This window comes from Felis catus, chromosome B2, assembly GCF_018350175.1.
Source record: "Felis catus isolate Fca126 chromosome B2, F.catus_Fca126_mat1.0, whole genome shotgun sequence".
NCBI lineage: Eukaryota > Metazoa > Chordata > Mammalia > Carnivora > Felidae > Felis > Felis catus.
Genome location: NC_058372.1, coordinates 131,932,836 through 131,952,979, shown reverse-complemented (window position 1 = coordinate 131,952,979; position 20,144 = coordinate 131,932,836). Strand labels below are relative to the sequence as shown.

Here is a 20,144-nt window from a genome sequence, read left to right as displayed (position 1 = left end):
AAACTTAATGGTACTCTGATGGTCTTCATGTATCAGAAGGAAGATATAAATGGTGTGCAGGCCAATTTGAATGAAAAGCCACACGCAGTAATGTGAACTGAGTACTGAAAACAACTCTGGGTGTATTTAGGGATGAAGGTCAAATAATGGCAGAAAAGGAAACAGGATCAAAAGAATTGCTTAATTTGTAATTTTACTCAAGTTCAACCTTACTAATCTAATATGGTACATTTCCCACTTAATGAAAGAAAATAAATAGAGCCTTGCTTTGGGTGCATCTATTTTAAAAAAGAGAGAAAAGAAAAAAATATATAAATATTAGGTAGAACATAGGTAAAAAGTTCTTTTTACTAATTTGCTTCTATACTTAAGATAATCAACATAAGCACTATTGGGAATGAGAGTTCAGGAAGGATGCTGGCTATAAATTGTTATGTAAAGGTCAACTATAAGATATAATCAGTTATTTAAAAAAAAAAAAGACACAATGGCAGTATTCAGGAAAAGCACAAGGGATTTCTTCTTCTCTTGTTTATAATTTTCTGTCTCAAAATTTTCTACATTGGGCAATGTATTATTTTTATGGTCAGAATCAAGTTACTAAAATAACTGAATATGTAACTCAGTATCTCTGTTTTCCATTATTTCAGAAATAATTTTATTTTATTAATTAATAGTTCTTGTGACTATTACATTGAAAGTAATAGCTTCAAAACTTCTGTTAATTTTAATACATAAGAGTATTTTCTGAAAAGAATGAATGAGGGATAAAAGAACAGTGAAAAAATCTTTCAAAATAATATTTTAACTATTTCAATTAAATATTTATATATTCTATGAAATATGAAATATTTATATATTTCAATTATAATATTGTAATTCTTAGAATTATAACAATTTGTTGATCTTCAGAGACTAATTGGACACACAAATGCAATCGTTTTTTAAAATATTTTACTATAATATCAGGTTTTACAGATTTTAAATATTTATTTACTATTTTCTCTTAAATAAATAATTTTAAAATCAGTTATGTAAACATAAATATCTACTTATGGATCTAAATAACAAATTTAAAAAGCCACACTTACACTGGGAGCTCACAACTTTTTCACTCCCCAAGAAGTTAATTGCTGGGATTATAGCCTGGCCTTTCCCAATGGAGCTGACAATAGTTTCCTCATTTTCTAAGACCTGTAGCTTGATGAACACATCTGATTTGGACGTCCGTACCTGCACTGTAACAGGATGTGGTGAAGCAACTTTAACTGAATACCTATAAGGAAAAACATTTGACTTGTAAGCAATTTATTGATCTATTGATCTTCCCTTAAGTCAGTAAAAGAAACTGTGTAATTAGCTGATATGAAAATCTAAAAGTAAAACCATTTTGTAAAATTGACCCAAAACCTAGAAATACTATCGCTATTATAGACTTTGACAAAAGATCTCAATACGTTATGGTAAAATGAAATAGGTATAGGACATTCATCATCAACTCCAAACAGGAAATGCAACTTTTTGTTTGTATATGATAAACACTCATAAAACATGATAGATCTGCAAACTACTGACACATCAAATCTTTCCATTATACCCTCCTCTCCAGTCGAACAACAGGCAGCATCCTTCAAAACCTCACCCTTTACCATGTTTTCTTTGACTCATAAAAATACAGAGAAATCAAAATTAGTACCCAACGCCTATACTCTTGACCATGCAGGTTGGGAATCTTACAAAAAGATGAAATGTGTAGTATATTGCCATCCCAACCCCTCCCTTAATGCAACTGAAAAGCACAAGGGTGTTTTATCTTGTTTTTATTTTTCTTATTTTAGGTAAATCCTCATAAATAGGTGAATCCCCTATAAACTTTCAATTTCTCTATAAATTTTGCTTTTCTGTGTATCCTCTTTTTTGTATCTTAAATCTCCCCCTTTTTTTAATTTATTTATTTTATTTATTTTGAGAGAGAGAGAGAGAGAGAGACAGAGAGAGAGAGAGAGGAGAGTGCGTTTTGTTGCCTTTAAGGTGAAATGGAAATCTCTTGCCTGATGAGGCCCCTCAGGGAAGGGCGCTGCTAACCTCTCTGGCCTTACTGCTTGCCATCACCCCCTAGAACTCCACTTTGCAAACAAGTATCTTCAATTCCCTAAAAAGGTCACACACTTCTTAATTCCCGAATTTTCACATATGCTCATGAAGCAGTTCCCTCCTCACCTTCCCCCAACTCTGCTTGATAGCTTTAGGACCAGCTTCTAGGATGAATTTAGGTATTGGGTTAAATATCACTTCTTAGTCTATTAGTGGCCCTGCAGTGTGATACAGTGGTTTCCCATCAGAGTCGTTAAAATGTCTTATCACCCGGGGCGCCTGGGTGGCTCAAGTGCATTGGGCTTTCCAACTTTGGCTCAGGTCATGATCTCACTGCTGGTGGGTTCGAACCACGCATTGGGCTCTGTGCTGACAGCTTGGAGCCTCGAGCCTGCTTTGGATTCTGTGTCTCCCCCTCTCTCTGCCCCTCCCATGCTCATGCTCTGTCTCTGTCTCTCAATAGTGAATAAATGTTAAAAAATTTTTGTAAATATGTCACAATTATTTTTTAATTGCTGGAATGTTTTCCTCCCACTTCTTTCCTTTATTCCCTTGCTTTCTAATAGCCAGTGTGCAGACATATGACAAAAGGCAGATGGATTAAAAAGAGAGTTTTGCCCCTTCTATTACCTACAGTTCATATGTTTTCTGTTAGTATTTTCCCTAAACTTTTACCTACATGTGAAATATATAAAGAAACATAAAAACAAAAAAATACGCTTGGGATATACTCTATATATCGTTCTGTAATTTAATTTTACTACTGATTATTTTACATTACAAAGTGTATGCATGTTTCTTAAAAGAAAAAAAAAGTTCTAAAATACACATAAATAAAGGGGCACCTGGGTGGCTCAGTTGGTTAAGCGTCCGACTTTGGCTCAGGTCATGATCTCACGTCTCATGAGTTTGAGCCCTGCATCTGTCTCTGTGCTGACAGCTCAGAGCCTGGAGCCTGCTTCAGACTCTGTGTCTCCCTCTCTCTCTGCCCCTCCTTAGCTCGCACTCTCTCTCTCTCTCAAAAATAAATAAATATTTAAAAAGTTTTTTTTTAACAAATAACTAAGGATTAGAGGGAAAAGTAGCCAGAATACAGTAAATTATATTTGTGCATATATTGTCAAATAGACTCAGGTGTTTCTTTAGAAGACAAATTTACCAAGACATATAGAATCTTTAAAACATATAATCTCTTTAAAATAATAAATAGATAATAATGATTTCCTCTAATGTTTACAATAAAGTGTGCCTATCATACCTCTATTAATAGTGTAGAAAATATAGAAATGGGAAATTTGTAATAAAAACAAAAATAACCAAATTGTTGCATATTCATACAAATGATTACTATGTAATCAAGAGTTTATAAAAAGTTTCAGTGGCACTGGGAAGTGTGCACACTGTAAAGTGAAGTAAAAAGGTCAGATTATAGGGTGGCTTTGTGGACTGAGTGTCTGACTTCAGCTCAGGCCATGACCTCACAGTTCTTGAGTTCCAGGCCCGTATTGGGCTCTCTGTTGTCAGTGCAGAACCCTCTTTGTATCCTCTGTCCTCCTCACTCTCTGCCCCTCCCCCACTCACCCTCTCTCTCAAAAATGAATAAACATTTATTTTAAAAAGTCAGGTTACAAAACTTTAATTATGTTATGATCTTAATAATGATAAACTGTGATTAGAATAAAACGCTATACAAAAATACAATAGGATACTAACAGTGATTGTTTCTAGGTTGTTTCATTACAGGTGACCTTTACTTCCCTTTTTTTTTTTAAGTTTATGTATTTATTTTTTGAAAGAGAGAGCACATGCAGGGGAGGAGCAGAGAGAGAGGAAGAGAGAGAATCTCAAGTAGGCTCTGTGCTGTCAGCATGGAGCCCAACACAGACGGGGCTTGAGCCCATGAACTGTGAAGATCATGACCTGAGCCAAAACAGAGTCGGACACTCAAACAACTGAGCCATCCAGGTGCCCTATTTCCTTAATAATATATTTATATGTTAAAAAATTTAACCGTGGTCAAGCCCAGAGCCCCGTGTATCTAGAGGCTTAACCTCTCTGGCCACAGTCACTGAAGGACAACATGTCAGCACCCATCTGGTGGCCAAAAAAATGCCAATTTCAGGTTATTTTCCTCTTGCCATATACTATATATTACATATAATACATATAATATACCTGAATAAAATTTTCTTGTCATTGGGTATGTAGTAATCCCTGATTTCCTTTATGGTGAAGGTATTGTTTGGAGAGTCTCGAGATAGGCATGGGAGCGGATTATAAGAACCAATGAGGCGCAGTTTCCAACGTGAGGACAATACATATGTGTCACCAGTAAATGCTTCAGCCACGAATGTGTAGCCTTTCTAGAGAAAGAGAATTAGACAGAAGTAAGTCATACCATTACTAGTCTCTCAAATGTACACCATATTGTTTCCTAGTACTAAAATGCTTTATTATCTTGATAAATGTAAAGATCCCAAGATCTCTTGATAAACAAAAATTACTAGCATCAGGTTTTGAAATCCCTTTTAGCAAGTCCTTCTTACAATTTCCAGAGAAAATGAGGAACTCTAACACTTCTGTTTATGCGGATCCCAATCTATAACACAAAGTGCGTAACTCTGGGAGAGGATTGCTATGTTTTCCTCCAATTCTTTTAATGCTTCTTTAGGCAGATTTTTACCATCACATCATCCTAGAGTATCCCAATAACTTCTTACTTGATTTCCCTGTTTTTTAAATACAAGATGAGAAAAGCAAGAGTGCTCAGGGAAATGTAGTTCCCGTGCAATGTCAATTGGCAGATAAAGCTATCAAGTTAACAGCAGATAAAGCTATCAAGTTAACAGGGATCCCACATGTGAGTATGGGGATGAGCTCTTCGGGTTGCGGAAAAGAAGCAGCTGAAACACCTGGGATGATGTCATAGTGGGTAATAACTTGGGTCCACATAATTGGCTATCCATCGGCCCAAAATGCCAGTGAAGCAACAGCATGATATCATAATGAGATACAAAAGTTCAAAGCAATTCTGAGTTTATAATTCCAGACACTTCTTTTTTTTTAATTTTTTTAATGTTTATTTATTTTTGATAGAGAGGGAAAGTATGCGTGGGGGAGGGCAGAGAGAGAGGGAGACACAGAATCCTAAGCAGGCTCCAGGCTCTGAGCTGTCTGCACAGAGTCTGACTCAAGGCTTAAACTCTCGAACTGTGAGATCATGACCTGAGCTGAAGTTGGATGCTCAACTGACTGAGCCACTCAGGAGCCCCAAGACCCTTCTAATAAGGAACAAAAATATAGATTTGCGTTCCAGTTGATTCTGATGCAAAGGACACTCTCTTATGTGTTTAGATTTCCAGAAACGAAATATGAAATACATAAGACAGAATGAATTCAACACATTGCCATAAATATCTAGGAATATTAACCAGAATTATAATACTCGAGATGAGAATCACTACACCAATTAAAACTTTTTGACATTATATTGGGGCAAGGAAATAAAGGAAGATTTACACAGATTTACTGCTCTTTTCATTATTATTTGAGTTTGTGGTACTAATGCATTAAAGAAACAGAACAAAATTACATGACTCTGATTTTGTGTTTGCCTAGGCTCAGAGAATGATTTTTTTTTTCAATTTTTTTTTCAACGTTTTTTAATTTATTTTTGGGACAGAGAGAGACAGAGCATGAATGGGGGAGGGGCAGAGAGAGAGGGAGACACAGAATCCGAAACAGGCTCCAGGCTCCGAGCCATCAGCCCAGAGCCCGACGCGGGGCTCCAACTCACGGACCACGAGATCGTGACCTGGCTGAAGTCGGACGCTTAACCGACTGCGCCACCCAGGCGCCCCTCAGAGAATGATTTTAAGAGGGAAAATAAAGAGTTATAAAATGGTAGGATACATATTGGTAAGTGAAAGTCTAAAGCTAAACCAGTGATAGGGTTTTAAGAGAGAACCTGACTGTTCTAAACTACTTCAAGACTCCTGAATGACAGTAACGTAATATTTAAATATTTGCAAAAGACACATACAATAAAAGACTGTTATCCAAAATATACAAAAACCCTTAAAACTCAACAATAAGAAAACAACCTGGTTAAAAAAATTTTAACAGACATCTCACCAAAGAAGATACACAGATGGCAAATAAACATACAAAAAGATTCTCCACATCGCATGTTATCAGAGAAACTCAACCAACCATGAGATACCACTACATACATATTAGAATAGTGAAGATCCACAACACTGAAAACACCAAATGTTGATGAGGATACAGAGCAACAGAAAGTCTCATTCATTGCCAGTGGGAATAAAAAATGGTATAGACACTCTGAAGGATAATTTGGTGATTTCTTATAAAACCACACATATTCTCATTATTCAGTCCAGCAATAGTGCTCCTTGGTATTTACCCAGAGGAGTCGAAAAATTATGTCCGTACAAAAACCTGCACACAGATGTATGTAGGTGCTTTAGCCATAGTTGCCATAACTTGGAAGCAGCGAAAATGTCCTTCAGTAAGTGAATCAATAAACTTTGATACATGCGGACAATGGAATATTATTATTACAAAGAAATGGGCTATTAAGTCATAAAAAGACAGGGACAAAATTTAAATGTGTGTTTTTAAGTGAAAGAAGCCAATCTGAAAGGGCTACATATTTTAAGATTCCAACTTTATGACATTCTGGAAAAAGTAAATCCCCACAGAAAAAAGATCAGGGATTGCAAGCGGGTGGGAGAAGGAGAATACATAGGTGGATCACAGAAGATTTTTATGGCTGTGAAAACCCTCTTTATGATACCGTAATGATGGCTACATGTTATTTTATATTTGTCCAAACCAAAAGAATGTACAGCACCATCAGTGAACCATAATGTATAAACTATGGACTTTGGGAGATTATGATGTGTCAATGTAGGATGATCAATGTAATAAATGTGGCACTCGGGTGGGGCATGTTGATAATGGGGGAGGCTATGCATGTGGGGGGGGGCAGGGCGATTATGAGAAATCTCTGTACTTGCCTCTCTATTTTGCTGTGAACCTAAAACACCTATTTATTGTTAATATAACATGCAATGAAGTCTTAAAAATTTTTTAATCTTATTTTTTTAAATCCCTAAAACAACTCAAAAGAGCTATTCGGTTTTTTATGGAGTTAGTATTTTTTTTTAATTTATTGTTCATTCCCATACACCAGTATTCATGTCTTAATTTGTGCAAAATACTGCAAAGAATCATAGGCTGAAATGAACTTTCAAAGTCAATTACAGCCATAGTTCAAAAAGAAAGACGAAAAGGTTCAAAGTTATCTGGCTGAAGAATGAAGAATCAGGGGGAAAAAAAAGTCCCAACTTGCAGTGTAGGTATGTACTGCCTTTTGTTATCCTTCCCTCTTAGAGGAGATAACCCAAAACACAAAGATGAGATTCAAATAGAGAGGCAACATGATTTGAGCAATCATCAGATTAGGATCTACCATCTGGCAGAAATAAAGTGTCAAGTGCTTTTTAAGGAATCTGTGTATCCCCATAAAAGACTGGGGGTGGTAGGTAAGGAGTGGCCACATAATCACAAATCTCCTGAAATATTTAGGGATAGAGTAAAACCCAGAGGAAATGAGGCTGATTTGATCAAATAACAGGACTAACTGAACCCTTCAGCTCCATTTCCATTTTAAGAGTTTGTATGATTTTATGATTTTAATAAGAATTTCCAATGCTTTCCTTTTGTCATACCTTCTTTGGAGAGAAGACAAAAAGAGAGCTGAGAGGTGAATGTTCTAGCACTCACGTTAAATACCTCAGGTTGTCAAATAAATGGGACTTCTAGAAAAAAAGACCAGGACCCTTATTCCTCTTTTAAGCAGATTGAAAGCACATCTGCTCTACCTTCTCCTGGAATCTTGCAAGGCACTGGCTTCTCACTGTCACTGTATCGTATGAGGAGAATACATTTTGCACCTACCTTATTCTTTGTGTAATGATAAGGCACCACTTTTTGGAACACTTTTGGCACTTGTTCCATTGTGTCATTGTTAACAACGTGGAGCATGCAGACTGGAAGCGTGGTATATACTTTGGGAAGCAAGATCATATCTTGAGGAAACAAAAATGTTTCTCTGTAATTACAAAAGCATAAACTTTCTCTTGACATGAATCATACAGAAAGTTTGAAATTAGGTTTACTGCCAAGAAATAAAAAAGTAAGTGTGAAGTTTCAAATAACTAGAAAGTATACATATTGGTTTCTTAATTATTAATATACTTTGTCATATAAATGAAAACCCTTTAAAAATCTCATTTTGTAAGTTATTTGTGACTTTTACCTAGTAATATTACTTGAAAATGAAGTTATTTCTTTCTATATAGAAAGCACTTGCATTTATTATATTATTTTTTCATACACATAAAAATTTCTAATAATTAACTTCACATTCTTCATATTTCATTTAAAGAAACATGGATAAAAACTCCTATAATATCTCAGTAATGTATAGCAGGTGGGGAAGAAGTGCTAACTTGTGAAAGTAAGCTAAAAGTTTGGAGTTTCACAACTACCATGAATAAAACTACACATATGAATACTGCATGCCTTTAAAGGTGACATCATATGACAATTTATGATAACCTCACCTGAATACTATAAACCAACTATTTGGTGGCTGGTCTGCATACGTCACGGTATAGTCGGCAAAAGCAATCTTAGTTTCTTCATCTTGATAGCACGGATAAGATTCAACAGACTTGCACTTGCTTTTAAACATTAGTCTAGAAGTGTAAAAATAATTTAAGTTGCAATGGCCAAGACAACTTCTAAAATAAACTTTATGTACAAAAAAATAAATAGGCAAGACAACATAAAAGACCACAGTCTATTGTTGGCTGGATTGAGTCCTTAGTCAAAGGCTGAGGGCTCATGGTGTATGGCTGCCAGGTAGGGGACTCCCATTCCAGGTCAACCATGAAAGATGTCTCTCAAAGATCTCTAAAGTTATCTGAAGTTCTTAATCAAAGGAGAACTTAATTCATGATTGAGAAAGTAATTAAAGTTTCTGGGTAGGAAATCAGTACCGAAACTCAAACTATAAGGGTAGGAAAATGAGAAACAGGCAAAGTAGCAGTAAAACTGGGTGGAGGCCACTGAAGGTCTGAAATTGACATAGGGAATCAATACAGAATATAGTTTAAAGTAAGGCATGGATTTGTAAAAAAACGAATAAAACAAACAAAAAAACCCACTAAAGACATGAACAAGGAAAGAATGTCAGAGTTTTCCTTCTACATGATTTCTGGCCCATAAGGGAATGGTGTGTGCAACTGGCTAAAACAATTACGGGTAGAGATTTCTCTGTTTCCTCCTGGAAGGCTGCGGCTTATCTCAGAACAGGATGAGAGTGATGTGAAAGATCCTCTATGTTCTTATCCTCCCACTCTGCCAGGAACTGGATCTAGCTTCAGTAGCACAAGGAATCTAGGGTCTTTGGAATAATGTTGATGGAATTTGCTGGGATGGAAGCCATCATGGCCATAGACAATGGTTCTGTATTAGAGGTCAAGACAGAGCCAGAGGTGTTCTTGCCTTCCGGAAGGCATGGCTTAACTATACTGTCAGTGAGAAGCAAAGCCATGAGAGTCTTATGGGGCATAGGATCCACATGTTCCATTTGATCATTGGTCTTTGATGATGGGAGAAAATTGACAGATTTATCCTTGCGGCAGTTGTAAGCCTTTGAGGGAGTCATGAGAACTAAGATGGACACATATCCTGGTTTGCCTGGGGCAGTCCTGATGTATGCTCGTAATCCTGGCATAATTATTAATAGTGCTCCTTCTGTCCCTTTTGGAAAAGTGTCCCAGTTCAAATGATAAATACCCTGACCACGCTAACTAGGAACTATGACGTGATGGTCTTTCAATGCAGAGCACCACTACCAATCCCATGGGAACTGGCCTAACCCAAATGTGGGTGTTGGCTGAGCCAAAGCAGCCACTAAGCAGGTGACCTCGGGAATTGTAATGGGAGCAGCCACCATTCTAAGGTAAGTGAAGGATTTAGAGGCATTCCAGTTACTATTCCCATTATACATTTCACACTTTTTCATAAGCCTTAGGATATTCTAGTGCATATAGGGCCATCAAAATCCTGATACACTATATAGAATATCTTGAATGACCCAGAGAACTGACCCAGAGAAATATTTCCAAAAGACTTGAAAGATTTTAACTTTGCATCCTAGTAGAGAAAGAAAGTTATACCCGTAAACTGAGCCTTGCCCAAAGTTCACTTGGCGAAGTTCTGCCCCTTAAGATCCGGGAATGTAAGGCTAGGCTGCAGGACCTCAAAGTTCCCATTCAGTAGTAATAATAAAGCAGTATTTACAATTGCTAATGTTCTGTAATGACTCAATCTGTAGCTTGTGGTAAGTACTTTTCCTGTGTTACCTTAATTTATCTTTACATCCTTATGAAGGAATAGTACTGTGAGGTACATTTTGTCTTCCTTATATTAAAATTGTTATTTCCCTATATTAAATATTATTAATAAAATTTTAACTTTAGAAAGAATAAGAGACTTACCCCAGGGTACACATCTGATAATTAGTAGAGCTGTGGTTAATATAGGTTTTATACTGAAAGATGGGCTTTTGACCAAATAAGAGAATCCAGCTAGGGTGAAGAGGTAGCTTTGGATGCTCCTGCTATTTACATTTAAAGATCAGTCAGCCGTGTCAGTTTCATCCATCCAATAGATGTGGGTCTAGAACTCAAACTATTGAAAGAGCATGGCCTCTGTATTGGATGGTCACTGAATTTCTAAGAAATGCTCTTGGCTATGGTGGAAAGAGCACCTGGAGAGGAACAGTGGCCCCCTGATGTAGTTCCGCCTATGTTTCAAAGACACCTACACCTCAAATACACCAGCTCCCTAACAGGGGAGCTCATAGTTTTGACACTTCATTTACATGAAAACTATATATAATTTCTGGCCCAGAGATCTTCCCCAGAATGCAAAGGCAGGTTAGAGACGAAGGGTTGTGCCCTTTCTTTGTGTCCGCTCAGCTGGAATCTCAGGCGAAAGGGTTGCCCTTTTAGAAAACACATTCTGGACCAAAAGTGAGTCAAGCCGGATGATCAGCTGTCGGCAGCATCTGTGAGCCAGGATTACGGTGAGGTGAGTGAGACTCACTTTCAGGGTGAGGCAAATACTATAAAGATTTGGATTTCTTCTGTGTTTAAAATTTTGATATTTGGTCCACTGTGCAATTTTGTTTCACTATCTTTAGGTTATTCAAAATGTTTATATATTTTCATATGTAATTTTCTATTTGTCTCTTACTTACAAACAGAAATCTAATTGTTATTTTATATCGACCTTGTCTCTGACAACTTTTCTTAATTCTCTCATTAATTCTAATAATTTTTCTGCATTTTAAAAAACATCCTACATATACAATTACGTCATCTGTAAACAGTGGTGGTTTTATTTTTTTCCCATCAAATACCAATGACTTTTATTTTGCTCTATTGCCATTTTGCCCTTCTCAGAATTATGCCAGGTTTATCGTGAATGGAAGTAGTCAGGCAGACGTTTTTGTCTCATTTCTAAACTTAAGAAAAAGCTTTCAAAATTCTACCACTAGTCATGTTTGTAGTAAGTTTTGAAAATACTGGATACCAATAACATATTAGTGAAAGACTTCTCTAGTCCAAGTTTTCTAAAAACAAAAAAAAAATAATTTTCAGTTTGTGTGAAATTCTATCAAATATTTTTTTTGGAACCTATCTGCAGGACCAAATGATTTGTTCCTTTTCCCTGTTAAAGCAATGAATTAAAATGAAAACTTTTCTAATGCTAAGTCACCATTATATGTCTGGGAATAGCAGACCTGCTTGATTATAAGGTATTATCCTTTTTTATTTAATTCCAATGTTGATTTGCTAATATTTTATTACATATTTTTGCACCTACTCAAAAAGGTGATTGGATGACAATTTCAAGAGGGTGATTGGTTTGCAATTTCATTTTCTTTCTGCCCTTGGTGAATTTTTTAAATCAAGATTATGAATTGGTTAATGTTTCCTCCCTTTCTGTTCTTCAGAAGATTTGTGAGATTAATCTTATTTCTTCTTAAAATCACTGGTTGGTTCATTAGCATATTGCTAGAAAGGATACTATGTATCCCTTCCCCTGTTAGAGCTTCATCTAAAGTATTACTCATACCATTTCGGCAGTAATGCTATAACATTAGAACTCTTTAACACCTTTTACCCAACTTCTACATTTTTCATTGCTAAAGTCATGAAATTTACTCCTATATGTAGCTATTTGTTGATTGCCCTTTGAAGCTAATGCACATTATTTTTCTGGCTCTTTGAAGGGTTTTCTTTTGGCCTATGTTTTTGAGTTTTACTACTGTGAGTCTAGGTGTGCTCTCCTTTGCATCCTTTCTGCATGGAGTTTGCATGCAGTCTCCCAAAAACATGAGTTGATGTGTTTTACCTGTTTGGGAAAGGCCTCAGTCATCATCTTTTTGCGTTCTGGGGCTATAATTACAGTATCAGACTTTCTGAGCATACTCCACATGTCCCTTGTGCTCTTTGCTTATTTCCCACTCACTTTCCCCTATGCTTCAGTTTGGATACTTTTCTATTGATCTGTCTCCAAGTTCAAGTTCACCAATGTCTTCTTCTGTTCTGAAAAATCTGCTGTTAAACCCACCAATAATTTTTTTTTAAGTTTATTGATTTATTTTGAAAGGAGAGGGAGGAAGAGGGGTAGAGAAAGGGAGGAAGAGAGAATCCCATGCAGGCCCTGCACTGTCAGTGCAGAGCCTGATACAGGGCTTGATCTTATGAAATGTGAGATCATGACCTGAGCCAAAATCAACAGGTAGACTCTTAATTGACTGAGCCACCCTGGTGCCCCAAACCCACTAATATGTTTTTAATATTAGTTGTTAAAATCTTCATTTATATAATTTCTATTTGACTGTGCTTTATTAATCTAAACATTTGATCTATTTTCTCCTATTCTTTATTTTCTTTGGCATTTCAATTATAGTTAACTTTTGAGATTTTGTTTGCTAACTCCAACATCACCAGAAGGTCTACTTCTTTCTTTTATGTGTGTGTGTGTGTAAATTATATATATATATATATATATATATATATATATATATATATATAATTATATATATATATAATTTATAATTTCTCTTAGTTCTGTTCAGATCATCTTGTCTCTCAAATATGGTTTGTGGCTATAGTACAGTTTAGCTAAGGCTCAGTCTACTTCTGGTTTACGTGTGTTTTTAGAGTGTTGCCCTCCAGACATCTCAAATGACAATTGTAATTGTTTTCTGGAATCCCCTCCCCCAGCAACTCTGATCTTGGTCATCTCAGCACCACAAGACTTGAAGAAACTTTGCTCCAGAGAGCAGAGGCTTTCTGCCTAGAATTTTAGTCAAGAATAATTGAGACAAACCAAAAATAGTAAGTAGCATAGAAATGTTTCAGACAAAATATTGTGGAAGTTTGGAAGCAGTGGTGTGTGATTAGGGAAACTCACTGAACATGGTCGCATTTGAATAGGAATTTACAGGACACGAAGATTCTGTAATAAGAAATCCATTTACTGCTTTACCTTAAGAGAGAAATTGCATACTGTTCTATATTCAGCTCCAATATAGCCCAAACTCTTTGAAGCATATCTGCAACGCTGGTATTTTCCTTTGTGTCTAAAAATAATTAAAAATTAAAATAATTAAAAAATAAAAGCTGTAAGATGCCTGAAAGATCATCCTGTTCAAAACCCTCCTTTTACCAACAAAGAAGTTGAAATTCATAAGGTGTTGTCCAAAGCCACAGGCATTATTAGCAGCAAAATCATGTTTAAAATATAAAGCTATAAACTTCCTCACCGACAGTTCTGCTCACTGTTTTATGCTGTTTCACCTCATCTTTAGGATAAAAATCATGAAGTGTTCTTTGATCTAATTGAAGATTATGTGGACAACAAAATGTATATTTTACTATATGTTTAACTTGATACTTTTATCTTTACTTTCTCTAATAGAATAATATCAAAACCAAGCAACAGTATATTTTTTCATCACACAACTACACAATGTAGTTTTTTTTTTTTAATGTTTCTTTATTTATGCCTGTTTGCACACATGAGCAGGGAAGGCGCAGAGAGAGAGAGAGGGAGACAGAGAATCCAAAACAGCCTCAGCACTGTCTCCACACTGTCAGCACAGAGCCCCATATGGGGCTCGAACCCACAAACTGTGAGATCATGACCTGAGCCAAAGTTGGACGCTTAACCAACTGAGTCACCCAGGTGCCCCTACAATGTGGTTTATTTGTTTATTTGTGTATCTGCAGTTCTCACTGCTGATGTGGACATTTTGATCATTCTCATTAAATACTTCAAATAGAGACACTTTATAACAAAATGTTTCAATATATTCAAAGAATTAATTCTACTGGGCATAAGACTTTTCTCATGGAAGTGTCAACAAAAATTTCAGAAAAAAATGGTTAAATATGATTTTTACCTCTGCAATGCTGTATTTTAAGCTGATAAAAAGTTAAAACAAAATAAATGTTTTCACAAAAATAGTTCATTATATATACGTAAATAATTTGATTCAATAGAATACAGTTCAAATGCATTCTGTGCTTTCTAAGTATATGTCACATGGATACAGGAAAGGTTATTTCATCCAATTCATCCATTTACTCATTCATTCATTTATTTCTTTGAAAAATGGTCTGCAAATGTAAACACATCCATGACTTAGTTGAAGCTGACTGCTGTAGCATTCTACTAGGCATTGGAGATGTACAGAGAAACAGTTGTTTTAAAGAGCTCATAACGGACTGGGAAAGCATAGCTGATCATTCACGCACTCATCCATTCTTTGAGCACGTATTTGTGGTGTGCTTACTCTGCCAGCCATGCTGCCAAATTCTGGAAGCAAGAGAGTGAATGAGCTGACATGCATTCTGATCTCAAGGTATTTCAGTATTTACAAAATTAAAAAGAATTAGCCAAGTCATAAAGAAGGAGAACTCCAAAATGCTTTTCATTAACACACAAATATCCATTCTTGCATACACAAGTTCATTTTATGAGTGATAGAAAAACTATACCTGGTGTTCTAGCTTTCATAAGTAATCTGACATAAGTCCCTCTCCACATGGCTTGAATTTTAATCGCTGCTGCTACTTCCTCAGGAGAATATTCTTTATCACTTATGGGTACAGAATATTTCACGTCTACCCATTCCGCTGGTCAAGAGAAAAACAAACTCTGGACTGAGGGTTAGATTTAATCCCATCCCAAATTTTCCGTGCCTTTAACTGCTAAAGTCCCCTGGCATAGAAAGTGCTACAGTCAGAAGTTTGTCTTCATATTTAATACTGTGCTCTGCACATTGTCCTTTCTTAGAATGTAAACTTCCTGGAGAAGAAAAGCACTAAATACTGACACCTAAGTGAGCCACTCACTGTTCATTCTTCTGTGGAAGTAGTGAGAGGTTTCTTTCAAAATTTAGAGGAAGTGTTAAAATTGCATGGGGGGAGCCAGGAAAGGAGGGTTGAGGCTGTGAGCTTGGGGACACATGACAGATCCTTGGAGCCCAGAGCACGGCTTAAATTCTCTGCCTGTCAGTATAGACAGTCTACCCACGTCACAAAAACTTGGTGCTTTTCTCAAATCATTTATCTTATATAAGGCTAGAAATTCTTTTGTCAAACAAATATCTAACATTATTCAGTACCTAAAGAAGCCTCTTCCATGGAGGAATCAAGTAACTCTAAATCCAGAACCAAAGCACGAAAGGCAAATTTAAAATTGGGAGGAGGTTTTGTTAGTTGAGTTTTTTTCATTAAGCGCCATAAAGAAATATGAAAAACCTGAAAAAGATAAAATACATTAGTACATTTTTTTTAAGCCAAGAAAATGCTATGACCTAGCCAGAGAGGCTCTAAAGAACTTTAGATACTCTAAAAATAAAAAATACATATTTTTTCAAAAGCACAATATAACAGAAGACTTCCAAATGTCATTCACTCAGTAAGAGCTCAAAATTATGTATCATCTATTTCATTTTCTTAAAATTTTTTTAAAGTAATCTCTATACCCAATGTGGAGCTTGAACCCTTACCCTGAGATCAAGTCACATGCTCCACTGACTGAGCCAGCAGGTGTCCCTCATCTGACTGTTTCTAATTTCATAAAACTTAATCGCTACGACAATGTTTATAATGTATGCTCAATCAAAATCTAACAGGTTGAAGAGATAGAGTGTAAGATGAAAAATATGGCCCTTGTTTTTCAGCAAGTTAAATACAATATTTCATTGGTTCTATAACACCATTTGCTATAAGGCACACTATGGTTTCATGTGCTACCAAAGAAGAAAATATGCTGTTTAGAGTTTTTATCACTTTCTTATGTCCATCTAAGAGTATTTACTTCTTATTTAAAAGGCTTTTTTAGATTTACTTACACAGAGCTTTTTCATCATATATCACACTTAAACATACATGAAAAAACAAAATAATCTACATAAGTTGTAGATTAAGTATTCTGAAGTTGTAGTTAAGTATTCTGAAGACATTCATATTCAAACTCTTGTAAATCACTTTTTGAAAGTACTTAACATTCGTGTTTTCCTACATGATTTTGTATTTTTCGTCGTTTTTATCTTGATATACTGAGGGATTCCATTTATCCAGTCACGCCACTAAGAATAATAAGCAAGCCCCAGCAGATTGTTGCTGGCTTACTTTTAGCTATTTATTTGTCCGCAGGGAGTAATGTGCTTGGTGGATTATATAATACACCTGGGGCACTGTTTAAGGTGGCTTTTATTGATGTACTCCCCTCCCTCTCTCTCTTTCCCTGTGCCCTGGGGGGGCTCAGTCTGGTGTGGAGAAAATCTTTCTCCTTTCATGTTTCTTTAAGAGGCTCAATAATATCATTTAATTCTCTTCCCCCAAGGATCAGGCTTTTGTCAAACAATACACACATTTCTTCCAAAGTGGTGACAATATGAACCCTTATGAACAAGTCCGTGTGTATGCGGAGAATTCTGAAAGCCACCTGGCCAGCAGTGATTGTAAGGAACCACCAATTATAAGACACACTGTGATTTCCTCCCGATGTTGAAGTGTGAAAAGAAATGTACATCGTTGAATTGGTGAAACACAGTGCCCTTCAAAGGCATATGACTATTGTACTTCCTGCTTCATCTATATTTTCTGACCACACCTCACCCCTCCCCATATATTGAGAGAGAGGGACCTAATGTTACAATCTGTGTTTGTAACTGCCCCATCAGCTGACAATGGTGGGCAAGCCTGCAGGCAACCATCTAACCCAAGCTAAGCAAATCAGTGTTACTCTGGCTGACTAATTGGAAATCAGGATGAAGACATTCTAAACTGGCCTCATATGGAAAAATGATATAAATCAGGAGCCAGTTTTTCCAGGATATGCACTTAGGGCTAGAGACACCATGTGGATAAGAGAAAACAAAATGAAGAAGGTAAGTTGTAAGGGCTGTCTATCCCCTCTTTGAAGTTCCTCACTGAGTCATTCCTATCAAGAAGATTTCCCTGTATCTTTTTCATAAATTAACACATCCCACTACTTGTTATGACTTAAATGAGTTAGATGTGTTTTCTGTGATACGCTAATAAAATGTCCTAAATATTTCAACATGTAAGGTAAAAATAAGAAAAATACACAGTTATGCTAATACTCCTCCTCTCTGTTACGTTTGAGCGAGCAGAGTCTCTGATCATGTTGGGAGTTCTACAGGATATTACTCTGTGCTACCTGTGGGCAGAAAGGGGCCATTATTGTGACTTCCTGATTAAGACACAGGCATGCTAGACAGTGGGGAATAAACACTGCACAAATTCATGGATCCACTACATCAGTGGAGATTTTAGGGATCCAGAGGATGAGACTTCCTGAGACATCCCCAGTAAGGCAAAGGATAAGAAACTGCAACGAAGAAAGAGGCCAGTACTTGATGGTCCTCTCTGGAGTTGGTGCTAGAACATTCTGCTTTGGGGAATATTATCCCATTGCATGTACTGAGGGCTTAGAAGGCCATAAACTTTGATAGGGATCTAAAGAAAGAGAAGGAACTGTAGGAGATGTGAGCATCCCACAGAAATACAGATGACCTGGCCCATGTCTATCGTCAACATGCTAATGAAAGACCTCTCAAGTAATACACTAATATTATTTTCTAGTGAGAGAGTCCTTATCTATGGGACACTTACAGAATGCTGCACCTGATCTATCTGGAATTGTTTATGGCAGACAAATTTGGAATCTATTGATTTATGGGACATGGCTCTTTGAAAACAATGTCACATTAACTATGTAATATCATGATCTCACGGTTCATGAGTTCAAGCCCCGTGTCGGGCTCTGTGCTGACAGCTCAGAGCCTGGAGCCTGCTTCAGATTCTGTGTCTCCCTCTCTCTCTGCCCCTCCTCCACTCGTGCTCTGTCTCTCTCTCAAAAATAAATAAACATTAAAAAGAAAAAAAAAAGAAATGTTTTTTTAAAAATATAAAAATGTTTCATTATCAAGATGTGTAAATGATGCATGCACAAAGTTTCCTTACATATCAGATCTGACCTAGCAACAACAGGCTCATGAATGAGTAATATTGATGGCAGGGACAGGAACTATGAATGGTTCCAATAGTTTGAGCTCTCTTTCACCCATGCTTAGCTGTCTAACCTGCTGGTAGCAGAAACTTTAATGTGATATCATCCTCTGGGGATTCCAGTCAGCCACTTGGTGGCAAGTTTATTCCAGTGGGCTTCTGTCAAGGGTAGTGATTGTCCTTACTAGAATTGACACCTACTTCAGTGATGAGTTTGCTTTGTCTTTCCTTGGTGCCTCTGTCAGCACCATTAACCAAGGGAAATTACAGAAAATCTGATTTACAAGCATTGGATCCAGCCTAACATCCCCTTGGACCAAGGGTCGCATTTTACAGAGAAGAGTTAACCACTGAGAAACGTCTAGGACTCAATGCCGTAATATATACCATAGGAAGAGTGGATAAGATTCCTGGTAAAGTGGAATGGCATATAAAAGCCTCAGCTAAGAAGCCAGCCTGGAGATGATACCTTGCAGAACTGACACAGTATCCTCCAGGGCATGGTATAGATGAGCAGGACCAAAGACTAACATAGTGCTATATCTGTAAAAGCTAACATATGCAGGCCTGGGATTCAAAATTGGAAATAGGATTGGCCTCTCTCACCATTATTTCCAGTGGCCCATTTGCAATTATTAATGTTCTCTGTCCCAACAGGTAGTTTGCTAAATTGGAGAACCTAATTCTGAGGGATGGATGGCAGGGAATGTTTCCATCAGGGAACATGGTATGATTTGCAATAAACCTAAATTATGATACACGCTTTCTTGCTTTGTGCTCCTCATCCTGATATACAAATAGGGGGAAAGGAACTAATATAATGGGGTGGAGGAAGAATTTACCCTGATTGTCATGAAGTACTAGGGTTTCTGCTGCATAATGAGGACAGGAAGAATTATGTCTGAATTTGTCTTGATACTTTTTTTTTTTTAATTTTTTAATGTGTACTCATTTTTGAGAGATGGAGTGCAAGCTGGGGAGGTGCAGAGAGAGAGGGAGACACAGAATCTGAAGCAGGCTCCAGGCTCTGAGCTGTCAATACAGAACCTGACCTGGGGCTCAAACTCACAAACTGCCAGATCATGACCTGGGCCGAAGTTGGCCACTTTAACGACTGAGCCACCCAGGCATCCCGGTCGTGATACATCTTGGTGTTTCCACAGTGAATGATTAGTCACAGCCTGAAAAGAGTAAGGCAATCAAGGTCCTGTACCCACCAGGATTGAAGGTCTAGGTTACCTACCAGGCAACTAGAACAGCTGAGGCTTTGGCTGGAAGAATGGGAAATCTAGAATGAGTGGTAGAGGAGAGAGATGTTGCATACCA

General features: G+C 36.9%; 1 protein-coding gene across 11 annotated transcripts in view; it reads right to left on the bottom strand.

Moving 5' to 3' along the window:
* Positions 1–20,144, bottom strand: part of ADGB (androglobin) — a 162,343-nt gene that overhangs the window by 38,335 nt on the left and 103,864 nt on the right. For 10 of the 11 annotated variants that reach the window (XM_045058174.1, XM_006932082.4, XM_045058180.1 and 7 more), the window contains 7 exons: positions 15,902–16,037; positions 15,273–15,410; positions 13,759–13,852; positions 8,748–8,882; positions 8,080–8,233; positions 4,270–4,457; positions 1,092–1,276 (listed from right to left, as the gene is read on the bottom strand). In XM_045058174.1, the coding sequence (XP_044914109.1) occupies positions 1,092–1,276; positions 4,270–4,457; positions 8,080–8,233; positions 8,748–8,882; positions 13,759–13,852; positions 15,273–15,410; positions 15,902–16,037 (1,030 nt within the window). The remainder of the gene's footprint in view (positions 1–1,091; positions 1,277–4,269; positions 4,458–8,079; positions 8,234–8,747; positions 8,883–13,758; positions 13,853–15,272; positions 15,411–15,901; positions 16,038–20,144) is intronic. The other variant, XM_045058178.1, reaches the window with a different exon arrangement.